Genomic DNA, 21,387 nt, shown 5'->3' on the forward strand with positions numbered 1-21,387 from the left:
ATGTGGTTTGAGTTTTGGGGAGGGGGGGTGCTGGGATTTTAGGGGAGGATGCATAAGGAAAATAATTGTTTTAGCTTGATACTTCCTGTGGTAAAGGCCTGTTTTGTCATTTGTTTGTCTTAGTTTGAGATGCCAAAAACCATTAAATAGATCATTCAGCCTTTCTGAGAGGAAGAGGAGCCCTTTCATATCTGATCAGGAATATCCTTGTGTTATACCACTTCTACAAATAAGAACAACCTATTGTAGGTCATATGAAGTCTTGGAAAGCAAGTACTTTGGCTCATCTTCCTTACTCTGAACCTAAACTGTTTCTCAGTGCATCTCAAATTGTGAATTGCAATGGTTATGTAGTAAACTCTCTCAAAAGAAGAGTGGACCCTAGGGATACTTTCTTGCATGCAAATGATTAGAAGGAAGAAGATGGAGGCAATCTTGATATAATTGATTAGAAGTGATATACTTGAAAAATTTGTAATCAAACATATACGTGGTATGTACCAAACAGAATACTGATTTGCATTTCCTGTTTTACTTTTAATATGTGTAATCTGATTGCTAGCTAAATTATGCCTTTGATTAATGGAAAAGCAATCAAGATTATCATAACTACCTGAAAGAATTTCTCATGGACTTTTTCAAGATAAGACATGGATGAATTAAATGTATAACACTGGAATGATTTTAGTTCTAAAATTCCTGTTTCCGTGAAGTGATAGAACTTCCTGGCTAAATTGCTTATGCTGTCACAGTAGTGGAAGCAACATGATGGGAACAGCTTAACATTTACTGTAAGCTTTCCCCAAATAATTCAGTACCCTAAAATTTGACCCTGTGTAGGTTACTCCCATATATGTGTCCTTAATGGCCATCAGGAGCAGTTTTGATATGGCTGTCCCATAAAGGCATGGGATAAGTAGGACAGGAGACCTCCAAGACTGGTTAGTCTCTAAGCCAAGGAATGGAGCTTTAAAGGAATTTAACAAACTTAGTCATACAGTGTAGGCTTTTTTCACTAAAAGAAAACCTACATGGTATTTCTCTTAGCATTCATTATAGTCCTACTGGAATTAATATTAAAAAGTAGTCCTTCATGGGCAGAAGTAGGTAGGAGAGCTATTAGGCACCCTGAATAACCATGGGTGTACTGCATATAAATTTTTCAGTAGTCAATATGCATTATACATGCTTTCTCAGAGGTAACTTTCTCTTTTATGAATTCCTGAAGGAAAGAAATGTAAACTTAAAAGGCCATGTTCTGAAGGGTGATCTCTTACTGGTACTTAACTTGTAGCTTTCCTTTTTTAGAGACACATTTGTCTTTGCTTTCTGTTCTCCTGAACTGTTTCCATCAGTGCTTGCTACAGTCAAAGCAGGATAAGTGAAATTGGTATCAGAAAAGAATCTGTCAGCTTTATTTCCTGTCAACTGTTTTCTCATAATCTTTGAAGCGTTGGCTCCTTGCTGAGAGAGCTTAAATAAGGGCTTTGATATGATAACTCAGGTTCAATTAATGACCTCTAGTGTCCTGCAACCTGGGTGGTGTTCTGACTGCATCAGATAAAAATCATCAGTCTCTCTACACTCTAGAAGACCTGACTTTTTTAATATAGAAATTCTAATGACTTGGTATTTCTCGTTTAGGTGCCATATGAAACGCTGAACAAACGGTTTCGAGCCGCACAGAAGAACATTGATCGAGAGACTAGCCACGTTACAATGGTTGTGGCAGAGCTGGAGAAGACGCTGAGCAGTTGTCCTGCTGTGGATTCAGTTGTTAGTCTCCTGGATGGAGTAGTTGAAAAACTCAGTGTTCTGAAACGAAAGGTGAGCGCTGTTCCACTTTGATTGCCTTGTCCTACAAAGTTAACAGAAGTAGTTTTCTCCAATGCTGTTTGCTTGGATTTTCTTTTCAAACTTTAAGTATTGCTGGCACTGTAAACAGAGGCCTTGGAATGTGCAACAAAACACCAAACTTACTGTATCTTGTGTCACTGGGCTTATGAAACATGATTTGGTGTTCCATGACTAAATATAACAAACCTCTGTTGAGAGGTAAAATTAATATGTATTTATAGTCCTGAAAGAGAATTTCTCTACCCACAGAAAAGAAATGGTAGCACAATGACTTGATTTGTATCAATTCCTGCTTGTCTAATGGAAATGTTTGTGCAGTTGCATTAATTGATCACTTGAGCAAAAACAGGTGGAAGATGAGTCTGAAAGATGTTTTAAAACCTGGGGCGGGGGTAGTTCTATGCAGTGTTGAGGCTTCTTTGCAGAAGAAAGTGCAAGTTGTCCTCAATTGTTACTTGCTACTTGAATTTTGGAAGGTTCCTAGGGCATATTACTAAAATCGTTTGAAAATACGTTTAGCCAGATAACCTGCTTCTAGGTGTTAAGTTTGAACGCTTGCATAAAATACAGCTGAACTTTCATGCCTTTACCACATCTTTCTAAAAAGAATGAGGTAAAAACATAAACTATGTAGTATAAGCCATCCTTATTTTGGATGGGAATATTACTCATCCTGAGACTCATCAGAACACTTACCTGAAACAAATCTTGCAGAAAAATGAAAATAGCTTTGTCGCCTGGCTTTAGAACAGTACTTCTCCAAAAATAAATAGATGAAACAAATGGTAGCAGAGTCATTTCATTAAAACTTAAATGAAATAACCAACAGATATAAATCTTGAGACTATATTAAGTGAAGCGTCAAAATACCTTGGAGGTTCGTAACATGAAAATAACACTGTCATGTATGTTGATTTGGGGTTTTCTGCTTGAACAGGTTAGCTAGGTGTTGAAAAGCTGTTCTGCAAAAGACTTCATAAATCTAATTGCTGTTTTCATCTTCGGTTTGTGAGATTTAGAGGTCTTGAAGGATATGTTTTCTTCACTTCTCTGTTACTTACAGAACGAAATTACTGCTATTTCTGAAAGAGGTGTTAGATTTTACTTGTAGGTGTGTAGTAATGATGTGGAGGAGTAAGTTATTTACTTGTTAAATCTTTGCTGACTGCGGGGGTGTGTCTGAAGGCATTGCTGAATGTTTTGGGTGCAAGGCTCCATTTTAGTGTAATTGCTCATTTGTTTTTGACTGCCTGAAAGACTGTGGGGAATCTTACAGTCGCCCAGAAAGAACAAACGGCAAAAAATCTGTTTAACAGTAAAAGTTCTGAAATACAAAGGTCTTGTTTCTGCTCCAAACCCTCAACTCCAACTGTCTTCTCCATAATCTCTGCCCCGAGCAAAATGATTGTTTTCTTTAGGGCCATTGGACCCATGTGGGATCTGTTTCCTCCTGTGTTTAGACAAGGATCTGATGAACTGCTGAGATGGCCCTAATAGAATTAGATGGTTCCTTTATTTAACACCTTACTCGATCTTTAAAAAAAGAGCTTTTCAACACAGCAGGTTTCTTGGGTTCTGAAAATGATCCTGGGGAAACCTAGGCCTTTGTGTTTTCCCTTTTGTATCCTGTTTAATATGCTTGTTCCCTCAAGTTCTATTGATGTCCAGCAGGGCAAGTCCAGATAGACTTGCTTCAGAGTGTTTTGAAAGGATCTGTAGCTTTTCAGAATGCACTAGAAGGATCAAAAAGCCAGCAAGAGATGTATTAGTGCAGATACAAAACCATATAAGGAGAGCCCTTTGGAATGAGAAGGGGCTCAACCTTTGTGCCTGGCTGCCTTAAATTCTCCTAGTTGTGTTCAGAATAATTCTCAAGGTTGCCTTCATGTCTGATAATACCGCAGACATCTAACAAGTGAAAGGGAGTTTTGGCTTGAGTTAGTGTTTGCTTCCTGAATAAGAGACTCAGTTTGTAACTTAAACAAAATACTGATATCCAAGCCATATGTTACACAATAAAGCTAAATTCAGTAATTAAGTAACTCAGACTTCAGTAATAAAAGTAACACAGACTATAGATGTTTACATGAATTTTAGTAAAAGACTATCTTGTATAGTGACTAGGGTTTTAAGTACTTGAATTTGGTATCAAGGGCCAGATCAGAGTCAGGCTTAATTGGGACAAATGCTTGGTAGGCTTTTCTTGCGCAAGTTTGCATTTATTTCACTGCTTTTCAAATATCGATTCTTCCAGAAGAAGTCTGTAAATGAGCATGCGTGGTAAAAGCAATTAGAACCAACCTGTGTTTCCAAAGCTGGAAATTATCCAGAGTATTATCCAAGGACGATACTGTAGCCTGAATAGGTTGAGTACTGGGAAGGTAGCTGTGCCAGCATGGAATGCAAAGTGGGCTGCCAAAAGCCAGCCAGGTTATTTGGTCTGTGCTTAGTTGGCAAGCCTGCACGGACTTTCCTGTTGCCGTAGCTGTGCAGTTATTCAGAAACATACCAGCAAGTTTAAAGTCACCACAAATAAGGCAGCCCAACCCGAAATTGCATCACTAGTGATATATCACAGATGGGGAAGGTGCTAAGCCTCCACGGTCTTCTAGTTTGCTTTTACCTTACCAAGCACATAAAAGTACTGCAAGCTTTCTTGTGTTCTGTAGCCTGGCCTGACCCACAATTGTCACATGCTGTGTGCTGAGTCTGCTAGCTTTGAATTATGGTATGTCTGTAATAAAGTTGCCTGGTAAAACCTGCAGCCCAATTGTCAGCCATATAACTTTAAGGTGGAAGGAAAGTAAGTATGACCTGAGTGTTTGGTTTTTGACTTCAAAATGTTCTGGAGATATTTTGGGGTGTGTGTTTTGCACTGGGCTTGTCAGTATGTTGGTTTAAAAAAGTCGTTCTGCTTCCTCTGGACAAATTTATTTTCCTAAGTAAGGTTCCTAACAGTAGATCCATGTTTCTAGAGTAGCAGAGGTAAGTAAAACAATACTAGTTTAACAAAACTGATAGTTTTCGGAAAACTACTCTAAGATCCTTGAATTAAAGGTGCCAAGAGGCCAAATGTTTATATAATTTTCATTATTGCATGACTGATTAAAAAGACTCCAGTGTATTAGAAGTAATGTGGGTTTACTCTACGTCACTTCTCAGTAGAGCTAATTCAGTAGGACAGCTGCTTGAGGAAGAAGCCATGCATAGGTTAGAGGTGGAAATTCATGATTTTTCAACTGTTTGGACCACGTGACTGCAAAGCTTCACAAAATTCTTTGTAGACTATTACAGCAGTTGCTGCTGTACGTGATACTGATGTTTCTGGTTTTGGACTAACTGCAGAAAAATGCAAATACTCATAATATCAAGGAAGTCAAAACTTATATATGAGAATATCTCAGAACTGGACCAGTCACGCAAACTTACACACTGCCATAGGAAATGTCTTTCTAAATTAAAGAAGGGATATTGGGAGTAATTGTATAATATGTAAAGAATGTTTACAAACAATTCTTACTGTATTTTGCTTTAAAAGCAAATTGAAAATGTATAGCTCTTAATTATTCCTGTTAACTTTTACTTCTTAGGCAGTTGAATCAATCCAGGCTGAAGATGAAAGTGCAAAACTCTGCAAACGTAGGATTGAACATCTGAAAGAACATAGTAGTGACCAGCCAGCTGCTGCAAACATGTGGAAGAAGAAACGTATGGATCGTATGATGGTGGAACATCTTTTACGCTGTGGCTACTACAATACAGCTGTAAAATTAGCGAGACAAAGTGGTATTGAGGTTGGTAGCAATGTGCACTAGTTACTAACAAAATGGTAGTGAAGAGGAGGTTGGCAAATGAGAACAAGCTGCTTTAGTCCTGTAGCAGCTATTTTTGTGTATTAATGTGCCTTTATTACTAATGTTTATCTGTTAATCTTTTTAGGTCTGTTCTCCTTAACATAAATTTCATTTTAATGTATTAAGTCAAAACTGAAGGCATATCTTTTAGTCACAAATCAAATGCTTTTAGATAAACACCTTGCCCTATTAAAACTTAAAATAATTCTCGAATGTCATATGGAATTGCTTGTTAGAGGCCTTTTTAGGCTGCTGATGAAGCAGTTGGTGGAGCTTCCCATCTGTCTAGCCACACTTAGATGATATGTGTAGGTGACCAGACTGAGCAGAGCAGCATATGCTGATTGCAGGAGCAACTGTTTTATTGTATTGTATCATCCTACTGTTTAATGCATCAAGAGGAACGCTGGCTTATACTTTTGAAAATAAATCTTAATACAATTTGGGTTTTCTAGTAGCCAGTATATCTTGCATGGTCCATAGAAACTTCTTGCTGTTTTGCTTACTTTGCCCTTTACCATTCTGTGGTTGTCGCTTTCCTTTTCACTGGTTACCTAGTTGGTTTTGTTTCTGAAGTGTTTGGAGCTTGTGCACCTTCTTTATGCAAAGCAGTGAATCCACACTGTGGTCTTCTGACAGCCACAAGGACATTAAAACTGATTCTTTAAGGACTTGCTGTTTATTTAGAGAAATCATGTTTTTCTAAATTTAGGTAGCTTTTGCTATTTGATCCTCAGTGATTCTTGAATCTGAAGTTCTTTTGAGATTTCCGATTCCAGAAGGTATGCAACCCTTCTGGTTAAAATCTTTCTCCTGTAAAATGCTGAGAGTTTAGTTGTATTGTATGATTTAGGTACTTTGCCTGTCTTAGGTGACATAGCTGAACGCATCTCGGAGCTAGTTGAGGGGAAGAGATTTTTGTTACTGGTGTCAGATTACAGCATATGCATCTCTTCTTTGTCTTGTACAATGAGCATATCTGTCACATGTCTCTGTTACTCCTTGGCTGCTTTACCAGTCTGACCCTGTTCAACCAGCAGTGAATTTGGTAAATACCAAAAAGGAAATGGCAAGTAGAGGTTGAATGGAAGGGAGAGGGTAGGCAGGTTACAAACTATTAATAGGAAATAGTCCTGGAGAAATTCACTGAAGAGGCTGCTATGCCTCACTAAAAAAAACCCAATTATTCTGGGATAACTGCAGCTGAATGGTCAGCAGCTCTTCCACTTTTGGTAGATATTTTCCTCTGTTTTGAGCAGGAGCTCATCTCCTGCTGAATCATCATGTTACTGTACCTACTAGGTCTGCTGAAAAACCACCGTGGAAATGTTTTCAGTTTTATAGCAAGTTCTATTATGCCTGATTAAGTAATGCTCAAGCTTTCGTTTAGACATGAGCATGGAAGTCCGTCATGATACACTGCAAGACTGTGTGGTACAAAGTGTTGCAATTGTGAAGCTTTAAAGCTTTTCATTCTGTTTGCTGAATAGAAACTCTTGTGTTTTTTTAAAAAAAAAGTTTTAAATAAGCTTATTGAACTTCTGCCTTCAAGCCTAAATATTTTTATTTGCATAACATCAAAGTAACTTGAATAACACAGAACAGTTGCACATGTTGAATGTGCTGAGGCCATATTTCTTCTAGTTTGCTAAAATTATGCTTTTTACTTGACATTAAAGTTCACATTTTGGCTAATTGAGGATAGTCTTCCCTCAGCCTCTTAACATTGTACTCTTTCTTACTCTATGGTCTTATGCATTGTGAAAGGCTTTTAAAATGGTAAGATACTGAGACTTGATCATTATACAGAATTTGTGGGTTTGCTGGTTTAAGACAGCAACTTGTCTGTTTCTTTTTGTTCCTTTCTTACTGGAAGATACGAGCGTTGAGATGTTCTCTAGTAATGTAACTAATGTAACATTACTGTAGAGATTACAATATAGCATGGTATTCTTCTCATCCAAGGTAATCTTTGTTTACTGTAGTCTCAACTCTAATTTTGATAAATGTTTCCACCACTGCAGGGTTCAGAAGCACATTGCTGTATAGTGAACTTTGTAATGTCTATTACCTAGTATTTTTTTTTATCTGTACCAAGACAATAGTGTTACCATTGGGTAGGCACTATACCCTAAGTAAGAACCTGAAAAAAGGGGGTTTTTGCCCAACTTGTCCACCAGCCAGAGGTGAGGCTGGTAGACAAGTTGAGCATGACCCAGCAATGTGCTCTTGTGGCAAAGAAGACTCAACAGCTCTCTGCGTTGCACTGGGATGAGCATCAGCAGCAGGGGAAGGGTGGGGATCCAGCCTCTCTGCTTAACACTGGTTAGACCCATCTGGAGTGCTGTGTCTAGTTCTGGGCTCCCCAGCAGACACACTGGGGAGTGGAATCTCCCTGTAATTTGAAATGTTCAAACCCAGATTGGACTGGGCAAGGTCCTAAGTAGCCTGTTGTAGATGACCCTGCTTTGAGCAAGGGGGCTACACAACCTCCAGAGGTCCAAATCTGAACCATTCTGTGATTGTTTCTACGATTGCAGGCCAAATGGCTAAAAGCGCCCTTTGCCACTATTTGAAAAGGCTGGAGGAAATGGCTCTTTCCATTTCAGCTGTAGCTTGTGGATCCTAGATTAAGCATCTTTCAGTAGCTGTTAGACCAGTCTTGAGAGCAAGTCTCAACCTGCTTGTTTGAAGTTCCTCGCGTGGCTTCTGAACGCTAAGAGACCTGCAGAGCTGCTGAAGTACTTCATCAGTTGAAACAGTTTAGAAAGCATTCTGTTTCAGTGACCAAAAGCATTAAATCATTCATCTGTTTACCAATAATACACAGCATACAGTTTGCTCAGATTGACTATGCACCATAGTGTCCAATTCTAACAATTATTGATGGGCTGTGACAAATTCTAGTCTGCTTTCTAAATTAGCTACCTTCATAGGAGTTATCTTCTTGAATCCTTGTCATGGAAGACAAGCAATTAAAAGTTGTGGATGTAAACTAGGAAGTAAACAGCTATTGAAAGAAATGCTGGATGTGAAAAATTATAGGGAATGTTAAATATTAGTTAGGAACTCAAGTCAGGAATAACTGCTGGCATGTGGCATATATAAAGCATGATGTTATATGGCAGTATAAGAAATAAACTGCAAACATGTTATGTGTGTGATATGTCTTTAAAGAAAAGTAATGCTGCTTGGGAAAGTAAACCAAAATGTGAGTAATATTAAAATAAGAGCTGACAGTCAAGGACACAAATGTCATGTTTGTGCCAAAGTAAATATGGGGGGGAGGGGATTCTATTGTGGACTCTTTTTCTTGATATCTTCTGGCTCTCTTAATGATGTGAAAAACAGTTTGGGTTGAAGATATAAGCTAGATGTTAAGTTTTTGTTATTGCATATAAATGAAGCTCATCAGTATCAGCTTGTTACACTTAATAATGATCTTATTTTGACTCTATTATGACCTTGGAATGCAACACCAATATAGAAAAATGTTTATTTTCATCTGCGGATTCATATATTCAGCTAGCTGGCAGGGTTGTCTGTTAAGTTAAACTTTGCTGTTCCATGTTCTGCTGCATTAAATGCTGTCACATTTCTGTGCCATCAGTTGATAGGCAAATCTAGTTTTGGAAATGTGGTATTTCAGTAGGAAGTTGTTTGCTGTTTGTAGGTAAGTTTTATAATTAGGTTAGGTATGTAGAGGTTTGTTTGCTGTTCCTAGGGGTGGTTGTTTTTCTTAAATTTCATGCTTTTTCTAGCCCTTCCTTTTTCTAGCAAGAAAAAACATGTAAGTGTCCTTATGTTCTTTGCTTAATTTTGTAATAGCCATAGTGACTTTTGCCTATATGGTTGAAAACAAACCCAGATTCTGAAGCTGCCAGTCTCTCTTAAAGGGTGTAAACCCTCTTACTTTCTTTGCGTAGTTTATTTTAGTAAAACAATGTATGTCCTTGCCTTAATGCTCATGCTGTACAGAAGTTGTGTAAGTGGCAATGGGTTTTTTTTGTGAAGAATAGAATAAATTTAAACCAAGTGTCTGTGTGTTAGAGCAGGGAGCAAGTGATTTAGAAATCTATAAAGGACTGAGGGACAGAAGAACTGCTACACCCCTGGGGAGGCTGGGCAGTAGCACTGTAAGGTTGCAGGTATAAGAGAATGCTTGAGTTGAAATAACTTAAATAGCTTAAAAGTAGTTGACTTGACCTTGCATCATGGATTACGCATGCCAAAGTTTTGCAAATTAATGTTCTTAGATCAGTAATTAAGTAGGTACATCATCCTTCAAAGATACTTAACTAGCCATTTGCATTAATACTGCAGTGTGCTTTTTGCTTTTGAGAGTTGGGGGGAAAAAAAACTTCAGTATTCCATTGACTTTAAAAGTTTTGTCTCAGCATATGATCATTGTAAACATTGAGCTGTATTAGAAGGGCTTTCTTGACACTTCAAGCAGTATTAAACCAATTGACAGCAGTCCTAAAAAGATAGGTTTCCTTGAAGTGGAAATTCAGATCTTCAGTTTTTGTCAGTGTTTTCCTTCTTGAGCAGAACTGCTAAATCTGTGGTAACGGTTATTCCCTGGAGAATATCAAAACAGGGCAAATACTGCAAAGCCATTCTGAAAATATTACATTATCTTTTAAACTGGTACAGTAAATCTATTTTTAAAAATAAATTTTGAGTAGTATAAATGCCAGGAATAGTAGTCACTGAAAAAGATGAATATGCTCAGTTTTCCCCTCTCTCCAGTTGGGCCCAATTCTTCCTTTTTCCTACTGCATAAAGGCAACTTCAGTTTTCACAATTTGGAAACCATTTTGGATGGATTAGCCTGAGTATTTGGAAAGATACCTGCAACAAATTCAGGTGTGTTCCGTTCTCTTATTTCATGATTTTCCCTAACAACATTTTTACGTCCTTTGGAATAAGAGAAGCTTGACTTCAAGTCAAACTGCATGGGTTTTAACCAAGCATCTGAACTCTTCTTTGTTCTATTCTATATTGTTGTTTCTTTTTTCAACCCCAAAGTTAAAAGTTCTTTTCTTGCTTTATCAGTGTTCCTCAACACTGTGAAATGGATCCTTCACCGGAGACCTTGGTAGAGAACTGCTGAATGGTTTCTTTCTGTATGTTATAGGGCAAAATCTCACTGAAGCTGCCATTTTTGAGGTCAGCCTTTCCCTGAATCCTGCTCCTACCAATGACACTCTCTCTCTTTAAAAAAAAAAAAAGTTGAATATGACCAGCACATTTGGGCATCACAAACAGGAATGGTATTAGGTCTTAACTCAAAAAGTGAATGAAAAAATGCTCTCTGAGAATACTGTTGTGATCAAAATGTGATAGGCTTAGGTTTGTTTAGGTCTTGCTAAAGCTTACCTCCTTGTTACTGACAGAGGAGAGCAGATCGTGTTGAATCCATAGCTGCCTGGATTTTAAGGAAAGCTTCCTATTTAAGAAGCTGATTGTCTTTGCCTGTCCCACTGGACTGAAAGTTTCTTATGCCTGTGTAGCTGGTATTCTTGCTCTGAGGGATGTGCAGGATAAAGGCATTCTGTGGTCAGTGAATGTCCACAACTGCAGGCATATCTGCACATCAGGAGGAGAGTGCAGGTAGGATATCACTTCTGTGTTTCTGGAGACTGATCTGTGCTCCACTGAGTCTTTTAGCACTGCTAGAGCTGCATTCTACTTCATGAATTAATAGACTATCACCATAGCAGACTGATAGTGTTACCATATATATGCATGGAAAAAATAAGCATGTGCTTTGATAGAGCTGTGTTCTATCCGTCTTCTCCCCAAAGGCCTGAAATGGGTATTTCGATTTAATTTGCATGGTTGGGGGAATGAGGAGTGAAAACTTAAATCTAGAGTGAAACTTAAATCTAAAATAGTCATAACAGATAAACAACATAATACAGTTTGGATGAGTAAACTTTTCATACTTGAACAGGATGGATGTCAGTAATATGTGATTGCTTCAGTAAGAAATTCATATGAATGTTTAGAAAAACTTGAGTGAGGGAAGGCATATGATGTTAAAGGTGAAAGCTGAATAAGTACTTCTCTTAACAATCATACCACTGTACCCTTAGAAATCTTTCTTGTTAAGACATGTAGTCCAAGAATGGCTTGTAGGCAAGCATACAAATATGTATTAAATTAAGTCATCAAAACAAGTTTATTTTCATAACACTTAAATTTTTAATAGGTAAATAATATTCAGCATAATGCTTGACTGTATTATTTCCTTCTCTGTCATGCAGAACATAGACAAGCTGACTTTCTAAATGCATGCTGAATGGCAAAAGGTGTCTTTTGTCTGGAGCTATTTATTGTGTCCCTCTCCTATGACTTGGTGTTCCCACACTAGAGATGTTTGAGAAAACTACATATGGAAGAGCTCCTGAACTGGCATGACTTATTTAAAGGTGCCAGGATGTTAACTTGTGCCTGTGTTGAGTTACCTTGAAGTACTAGGCTATAGATGAGCAACTCAAACTCCTTTAAATGTGTTTTGGCTGTTCTTAGGGTAGGCATGGCAGCTTTTACCAGATTGGTGTAATGAATGTCTGGGTGTGTTCATCTGAATTTCAAAGTGCTGTAATTCCTGAACAGCCTTATGTCTGCAGTTTGTCTCGAGCATCTTTGGGAATTAGAGTTATGTAAATGTGAAACAGTCAAGATCGATGCAGAATAACAAACTTCCTCATTACAAATCATTTGACACTTCAAAAGCCAACAGCATGAAGTGTGCTGTAATGTTGAATGTCTATTTTCTTGTCAGTCCTTCTAGACAAAATGGGTTACCTATAGTGTATCATAACAGAGCTAATTTATTACAAAATACTTAGTTTGGAAGGCTAGGGATTGAAGAAAGATTCTGGAATTGAAATTTTACCTAAAGGGAGAATGGTGTTATCACGTGGAGATTGCCTAGATATAGAAGAGGTTTGGATTCATTTATGCCACTGAGATTTTTCTTACTGCACATTCTTCCTGCCAGACATTCCTTCAGAGTATAATGCTTTCTCTTATTACTGTACTAAATGAAAGGAGTTAACTTTTTGTTGCAGAATGTGTATAGCTGATAATACAGACTGATCCTGCGTGGACAAAAGCTGCAGGGCTCATACTCAACTGGCAAAGGATTTAGTTGCCTTTCCTCTAGTAGAAGAGGCTATGATAGAAAATGGCCATGGTAGAGCTCAGACTAGAAGCTTTTTTTTTCTGCCCAATGATGCATCCTAAGCTTTAGAGGCTTTGTCGCACTACTCTAGCATAGTCATTTATTACTGTACTTAGTGTGGTATAATGTGCTGCTGGATAAGGTGCAGCCATTTGCTGAGCTACAAAAATTGCTGAGGCAGGAGTAGAGGATGCATTGGAAAAACAGCTTGCTAATAACCATACTAAGTGCTAGCTGCAACTGTGAGGCTCTAACAAAACGGCTTATGTGCATGAGCAAAAGTAGGCAGACAAAACATCTCCTATTTGGCTTGAACAGTCAATGCCAGATCTATAGTTTCAGTGACCACACCATAGGAAAGCTGTTGGAAAAACTGCAGAGAAGATAACTGGAAAATCGCTGGGGTGGGTGCTTTTGCTAGGTATGAGAGTAGAAGTCATATCATGGAATCATGGAATGGTTTGGGTTCAAGGGACCTTAAAGATCATCTAGTTCCCACTCCCCTGCCATGGGCAGGGACACCTTCCACTAGACCAGGTTGCTCAAAGCCCCGTCCAACCTGGCCTTGAACACTGCCAGGGAGGGGGCAGCCACAGCTTCTCTGGGCAACCTGTGCCAGTGTCTCACCACCCTCACAATAAATAATTTCTTCCTTATATCTAATCTAAATTTACCCTCTTTCAGTTTAAAACCGTTACCCCTCGTCTTATCCCTACACCCCTGATCAAGAGTCCCTCCCCATCTTTCCTGTAGCCCCCTTTAAGTACTGGAAGGCCATTATAAGGTCTCCCCAGAGCCTTCTTTTCTCCAGGCTGAACAACCCCAACTCTCTAAGCCTGTCCTCACAGGGGAGGTGCTCCAGCCCCCTGATCATCTTTGTGGCTTCCTCTGGACTCATTCCAACAGGTCCATGTCCTTCTTACACTGGGCACTCCAGAGCTGGACACAGCACTGCAGGTGGAGTCTTAGGAGAGCAGAGTAGAGGGGGAGAATCCCCTCCCTCGACCTGCTGGCCACACTTCTCGATGCAGCCCAGGATATGGTTGGCTTTCTGGGATGCAAGCGCACATTGCAGAGTGATGTTGAGCTTCTTGTTAACCAACACCCCTAAGTTCTTCCTGGGGCTGCTCTCAATCCATTCTTTACCCAGCCTGTATTTGTGCTTGGGATTGCCTCAGCCTACACGCAGGACCTTGCACTTGGCTTTGTTGAACTTCATATACCAAGGAACTTCATAATCTAGTGCAGAAAGGCTTAGGGAAGAAACAGTAAACAGAATCAGAAGTGAGAAAAATGAGAAGTTTGAAATCAGACACATGGTTAGAACATGATTTAATTGCTAGAACCAATTACCAGAAGTACCAATATCTTCTAATTTTAGATAAAGGCAATAATCTTCTCACAGATAATCAATGTAAGTTACTGGGTCCTTTAAAAATAACCAGGTAAAATTAAAAGGTCTCTCCTATACACAGGTCATGGAAGCTGCTTGCATGTGAAAGCTCGATTGTACACCATGGGTTACTGTGTTTATTTTGTAGACAAAAACTTTTCTGGCTCTTCTGTTGATGAATCTGTGGTTTGGCTGTCTGTCTTTGCTTTTTTTCTAACAACTAGCTCTGCAGCTGGCTTTTGAGTAGGACATTCTGTCAATTACCCTTGTTTATTTTCTCTGTAATCCTGTTAATGTGTGTAGCATTATAACACTTAATAGTAGCTTAATGAACTTCAGGCAACGTTATTTCATGAACAGAGAGTAAGGAGGCCTCTTACTGTTAATTTGTGCCTCATTTTAACCAATCTTCAGTAACTGTGATGTTGCTCTATTGTCACCACCTATGCCATTGTTTTCTTAATAATTTGTGTTTCCCTTTGGTCTCAATGTAGTTTATACATCCTCTGCATTGACTTTGAAGGCACTGTTGTAACCAGCAGCCTTTTATTCCTCATCTTGTACAGGGGCAGACAAACTGGGTGGCGGACTCAATTCATGTTACTGCCATCAAAACTTACTGCAGTGTCCCACTTTTTTTTCTTTCTGCATGTTTTCATGTAGGCAATGTTACTGTGGTGTGTTCCAGCCTTCCTGCTCCTGCCAACTGATGTCTTTTTCACTGTTTCTGCACTTCAGAAGTATGCATACCTCTTTCTTCTTCCCCAGATGGTTCTGTTTTCTACCTTGTAGCCCCTTGTGTCTGCCTTGTTCCCAAGTTGTGCAACGATGATCATGGCATCTAGATGATGCCTGGATTTGCTGTGTATCCATCACAGAGGAAACTTTAATAAAAATTAATATAGGAGACTGATTTGACCTTTTTGTTTGTAACTGTTCATTGTTGCATTTCTATTTCAGTTTTATAGACCTAAATTATATTGAAGTTTATGTTGCAAGTTGAGGGTGTGTAGTTCAAATGTGAATAGTCATTGAAAACTTAAGACAGCTTTTTTGAAGTTGTTGTTTTAGAGTGGTCTAAGTAAGTGTTTATTGTATTTCATCTACAAGTACTTTAAATGAATGCTTACTGTACTACTGAATGCTGAAGTGCATCAGCAAAGCCTTTTTTAATATGAAGCTCTTACGCATGTAATATGTATAGATAGATAGTCAATCTTATTAAAACTGTCATTGGTACATACTCATGGCAACAAGCCACTGATAGCTTGAGGCATACTAGCATATTTTCAATTTTGTATAGATGCTAGTAGGCAATTAAAAATAAAAAATTTGCATCTTGAAAAAATACATAAGCAGCATCTTACAGTATTATGAATCACCTACTTTATACAACAAATAGCCTATTTTATAATTGTTGTTTTTTTCCACCAAGGACCCAGTCTTCTCTACAAAATGCTACTTTTTCCACCTCAAACAAATCTTTTTTTTTTCCTTGTCTTACACCTAACTTTTTTTGATGAATTATCTTGTTTTGATAATAGCTCATAGGGGATTTGAAAATACCTAGTTTTGTGTGTTTTAGTACTCATTTCTGTTTGGTTTTCAGCCTTGTTAAAGCTTCAGATTTCATATGTGAAACTTTCTGTGTTTTAATACATAAAATCCCTTATAATTCACATGAACATTTCTCATGCATTCCTTCTGACAGCTTTCCAGACTTGTGGCTGGAGATGTCATAAAATAGAAGTACTTCCAACTCATGCGCAGAGTGGAGGCTGATGGAGAGGAATGACTTTACCCGATTGTTCCAATTCAAAAAATTCTATATAAATTAAAACCCTCACATGAACACCACATAAATTTCCAGCAAAACCTATATTGCTACTTCAGAAATGAAAAGCTATATTGCTACTTTAGAAAGTCCTTTCTTACATAGAATCAAATCCATAGTTGCTCTTTTGTTGTATGTGGTGCTGAAAAGTATGAGCGATCTTCTTGGTGAATTTAGAGCCACATGGCTAGATCTGAAACTGCATATTGAAGAGGGTTTTTTTATATTTGGGAATGGACTAATGAAAACACTTATTTTATCTATTAGAGATAAAATAATTACTGACTCTTTAAAAACTATTTGTAGTGAATTTCAAATGTTTACCTGCTGTGAAACAGAAACTATACCTCTCATACTAATCTACACATTGCTATCTTTTATGACTGCTTAAATTACAATAATTCATTAGTTTCACAAAAAATTTTAGTTTGCTTGAGGTGTAAAGATGTTTCACTTTTTAAAAAAAAAAAAGTTGGATAAAGGCTTCTGTGTATGTGCTGATGCCTAAATAGAAAGTCAGAGCTTTCTAAAGGCATCCCAGGGCACTCTTAAATTGCCATGTTTGAAGAGGTCACTTCTAGTATGTGACTAAAACAAAACTCTTAGGTGGAGTTACTGTTGGTGAACTTTGATATCATACTTTGGCTAGTGAGGTGCAGTTGGTTTGTACTGAAGTGAATAAAATTGGCTTGAGGTCTTTTGAAAGAAAAGAATTTAGTGGACTACTTGAGCATATTACCAGCAGTTACACAAGTCCTACCAAAGAAGTAAGGCAAGCAAGTTTGATAGGCATTCACTACTTTTAGCAAGACTCTGCTTTTTTTTTTGTATTTACTTTTTCCTGTAAATATGGGGAACTGCTACTTCTTTTTTCCAATTCACCACTGAATTCTCTTAATGGTTCGGGACCTTAAAGTTACAGACTTTGTAGTCTTAAATTAAAGGTAGTCCACACTTTGATATATGGTTGACAGTTTCTCACTTGGTTCACAATTTTGTAATAGACATAGCTTGTTTAATTTCAAATTCATGCGAAGCTAAAATATCTACCAGTTGAAAAAAAAATACCCTACTACCTTTATATGCCCCATTATTTCACATCTATTATTTTTCAAATATTTTTTGAAAATATTTTCAAGTATTTTTGTGAATCACTTGTTCTTCCTTTCTGTAGCACAACCATATAAATTCATTAAATTCTGAGACCATTTTCATTTTCCTCTTAGTTCTGGTGTCTCAAGCTAGTGTTCAAAGCAGTGATCATTTTTCATTACAAAGCAGTTAATCCATGACTTCTGCAATTCATGGAGCCTGGCTTCCTTCAGGTTGGTTCTATAGCTGATATAAGCTTTACTCTGAATGTCCTCTCTGTGGGGAACTTGAGCAGATCTTTCCAGTGTTGACTCTTTGTTTAATAACTAGTACACACTGGCTGCAATGTGTCCCTCCAGTGAGGGCAGACGCTGGAGTCTCCTGAAGAGAAGACACTGCTAAGGAGAGCAACCTGGCAAGGGGTGAGATCCCCTGAGAATTCGGCTCTTGTCAACTCCTGCTCACACTGACCAGAGAGTCCAAAAGCTGTTCAAAGGAGGGGACATGCATATACATGCTTGGGATGTTCTTACTAACAACTGATCTCAGAAAATGGAAATGCCATATAGGGATATAGCTTTTATGTTGGCCAGGAGTGTATATGTAGTAATAATGATCATAAAGGAATCTTCATTCTTCATAGCATTTTATACCTTAATAATTGGAGTTCTGTGCAGAATCATAGGGTTGGTAACCTCCCTCCCTGGAGGCATTTGCAGCTTAAGAAGCAGTGATATTTTAAAAGCTATATATATGTAAATCAGGCAGAGCACAGGGTGATGAATAGATTTATTCTTTGTTTAAATAAGTGTCTCTGACTTCACTTAAGTGTCTTCAGTCTTCATGTGCAGTTTTCTCTAATAATAAATGGTTCTCTCTACAGTTTGCACTGTTGTAATGGAATTAAATAGTCCTTTTATGATAAAGTTCATCCAGCGCTTAGTTATCCTTCTGGTAACTGGTTAGTGACTGTTGAATAGAAGGGAAGGTTGGTTCACTTCAGTCCAACAGGTTTTTTTAAGCAGAAATGTAATATCTAGGTGGTAGTTCCTTGCTTGTACTAAAATAAGAATGTGTATGCTGTGTTTCCCCTCTTTAGTGTTTGGATAATTGTCAGTAATACTTGTGGACAGAGTTCTTGAGCCATTTCAAACTGTTTTTCAGTACAATTGTGGAAGCCTAACTAAATGCAAGTTTGATGTTAATGAGTCTTCCTACCCAACGTCAGGTATTCTGCATTTGTAAGCAAGTTAAGGCAAGGTAATCTAGGCAAAATTATCCTGGTGGTGATGCACAGGAGGCTGGAAAGTGCTAAGAGTTAGGCTTTGTAACAATAGTGAAATAGCCCTGCGCAGTGCAGGGTTCTCTTATACTTCTTCAGTACTAGAAGTATTGCAGTTGCTTTTACAATGTGAAAACTGAAGTTGTGAAATGAAGGAGGACTTTACAGTGTTGCAAAAGATGCTAATTAAAGACTTGAGAATTGCTTTTTAATTTATATACAAGTCAGAAAACGTTTGCCATGATGCTGAATGCTATGTTCAGTTGGAGGGGGAGTGTGCATCAACAGATTTCTTGCTTCAGCTTTTTCTCCACCTGCAAAACTGGTGGCAATATTTCTCTAAAATTGCATATTTACATTCACTCAAGTTTATATGTAAACAAATTTATATAAGAGACTCTTCTTGTAACAGCATATTAAATCTTAATGCTGTTTTGGGAACTGGGACAATGTATCTGCATGGTCTACAGCTTATGTAACTCAGAATTGCAGAATACCTTCAGAAAACTGTTCAGGATTGGGGTCTTAATGGGGAAGTTTCTGACTTGAACATGAGATACTGCTTACAACTGCCAACAATTCTAACTGGTTCCCATCCATACAAGATGTGGCAGACAAGTAGTTCTCCAGCACTGGCCTATGTAGAAGAGCTGTGTTGGTTATGAAAAAGCCACATAATCCTCTAATACTCCTTACTTCTATTGCCTTAGTCTTGATTAATGAAATACACCATGGAGAAGCATCAAGAGTAGGCACCACCAAAAAAGGAAGATAGGAAAGCATGGTCAGATTAAAAAAACTTGGGTGACATAAGCATGTATGGGGTTTTTTAAGGTTTATTACATAATTGTATCTTGGTATTTTTCTTCTATCTATCTGAATGATTAAGACTTTTTATCAAATGTGAAAGCTGTTTCTTTCCCTACAGATAGATTTTTTTTTTTCAATGCTTTTTTTATATTGTTCCCTTTCTATCTAGTCAGAGAAGAGAATCCTATTTATTGGTGCAATTCAAATGTGATTCAGTTCTAAAAGAAACTCTTTTAATAAAAAATGTTCTCCTCTGTTTTCTGGATACATACTGTCTATTTAATAGAGACGGCTGCCAAGCTTTGACTTTTTGGCAACTGCAAATCTAATTAGCATTTCTGTACCAAATAGAACCTTTTTTATCTTAAATTTGCAAAAGGAATGTAGGAATTCTCTTTTTATTTAAGAGAATTTTGTCTTTCTCTGCAGCAACTACAATCTTTTTTCTCATAGCTGAGGGTTGCTATACTAACACCTGATTGATAAATGCATTTAGTTGGGATTCTCTTACCAGCTCATTGACTTTACACAAATGCTGCCCTTATGGTTCTTTAAAAAATAACTTTTTTTTTTTGTGATGAAGCTTAAACTATAAAAAGCTAACAAATTAGATGGAACCAGTGATTTATTGTCTGCCTAGCATATCCAGTCCTTTTTTAATGTAGAAGAAAATGCTTTTGTTTTAATTCGGTGTAAAAGCAAATGCTGTTCGTTGAGAGGACACATAGCTCAAAAGCTTGAGGAGATGTATGGAGATGTTATTAGTTTTAACTCAAATTCAATCATCTTCCCATTCAGCAGCTATGTGGGAAAATATGCAAGCAAGATAATGAATGTGGTTGCATTACATGTCAAATTACTTATACAGATGAGTTACATAGGCAAGAGGTTGTTTTTTTGTGGTCACCTTATCAGCACAGGGGAATAATGCAGTTCTTTTTTCCACTTGAGAATATCATCAGAACTTTGGAATACCAAAAAAGAATAATGCTCTCATGTGCTTGTAGGAAAACTTAATAAATACATTAATTCTTTTTGTGGAATAGTTTGGCATCCTTTCACTCCATTTGCCAACACAATGATAAAATTATTTTTTTTATCCTTAAGGGGATAGGAGGAGTCAGTGACAGTCCAATCTTAATTTTGTTCTATAAACTTGTAACTGCTTTAGCTATGACCTCAGTTTGACTTATCTGGATTTGATACCAATAGAGCTGTATGACACCCTTTATTCTTCTGATGGTATAATGGTTTTGTTGCTGTGGTCATACAATCTATAAAATGTAGTTGCCTGTCAACTATCCTTAATGTTTTAGTTTTTAAACTCCCATTCAAGTTGTAAGAGAGAAAGCTTTACTAAAAGCTGCAACTTGTGCTGCACTTCAGAAATACTTGTGGCCTGTTTATATTTTTGTAAATAACCATTCTGACAAACCTGACACGATCTGGTTCATTTTTCCAATAGTGTTAGACTTCTGTTATAAGGAAAAACTGGCTAATGAAATGCAAGATGTGAATGTGATATGCCTGCTGCTACTTCTATTTTTTTATCTTTGTCTCAGGGAGGTATAAATTCTAAGACTAAGTGTATTCAGCTGTTCTAACAGCTGAAAATGCCATCTATTTCTCAGCGTTGTGTTGCTCAGAGCTACTGTAATATTTGTGATATTCAGCATTTCAGTTGTATAATTTTCAGCATTTTTCTGTGAAGTCTACAGAACTTCTTCAAAATAAGAGTGCATATTAATCTTAATACTTTAGTACTGGATTTGTGTTTGTGTATTGAATATGGCTTCCCACAGTGTATTTTTTTCAGTGAAGTATGAACTGTCACAGCATGATATATTATGCAGCTCCAAAATAACTTCTGGCGGTGCCAATTCAGAATGGATCCAGTTCATATTGTTTGGGAACATCTACACAAGTCTCTTTTTCAGCAGAAATATATGGAAAAAAAAATTTTTTTGGTACCCTACTAGATCTTAAATTGTTTTCAATCGTGTTTGCCTTGATTGGTATGAATGTGTAAAGCTGCTGGTAATTAAGAAGTAGCATAGGTACCTTACAGGT

General features: G+C 37.6%; 1 protein-coding gene across 5 annotated transcripts in view; it reads left to right on the forward strand.

The window, feature by feature from the left end:
• MAEA (macrophage erythroblast attacher, E3 ubiquitin ligase) overlaps window positions 1-21,387 on the forward strand; it is a 55,037-nt gene that overhangs the window by 15,501 nt on the left and 18,149 nt on the right. For all 5 annotated transcript variants that reach the window (XM_074865550.1, XM_074865549.1, XM_074865551.1 and 2 more), the window contains 2 exons: window positions 1,645-1,827; window positions 5,448-5,651. In XM_074865550.1, coding sequence (XP_074721651.1) covers window positions 1,645-1,827; window positions 5,448-5,651 — 387 coding nt within the window. The remainder of the gene's footprint in view (window positions 1-1,644; window positions 1,828-5,447; window positions 5,652-21,387) is intronic.

This window comes from Strix uralensis, chromosome 4, assembly GCF_047716275.1.
Source record: "Strix uralensis isolate ZFMK-TIS-50842 chromosome 4, bStrUra1, whole genome shotgun sequence".
NCBI classification, from domain to species: domain Eukaryota; kingdom Metazoa; phylum Chordata; class Aves; order Strigiformes; family Strigidae; genus Strix; species Strix uralensis.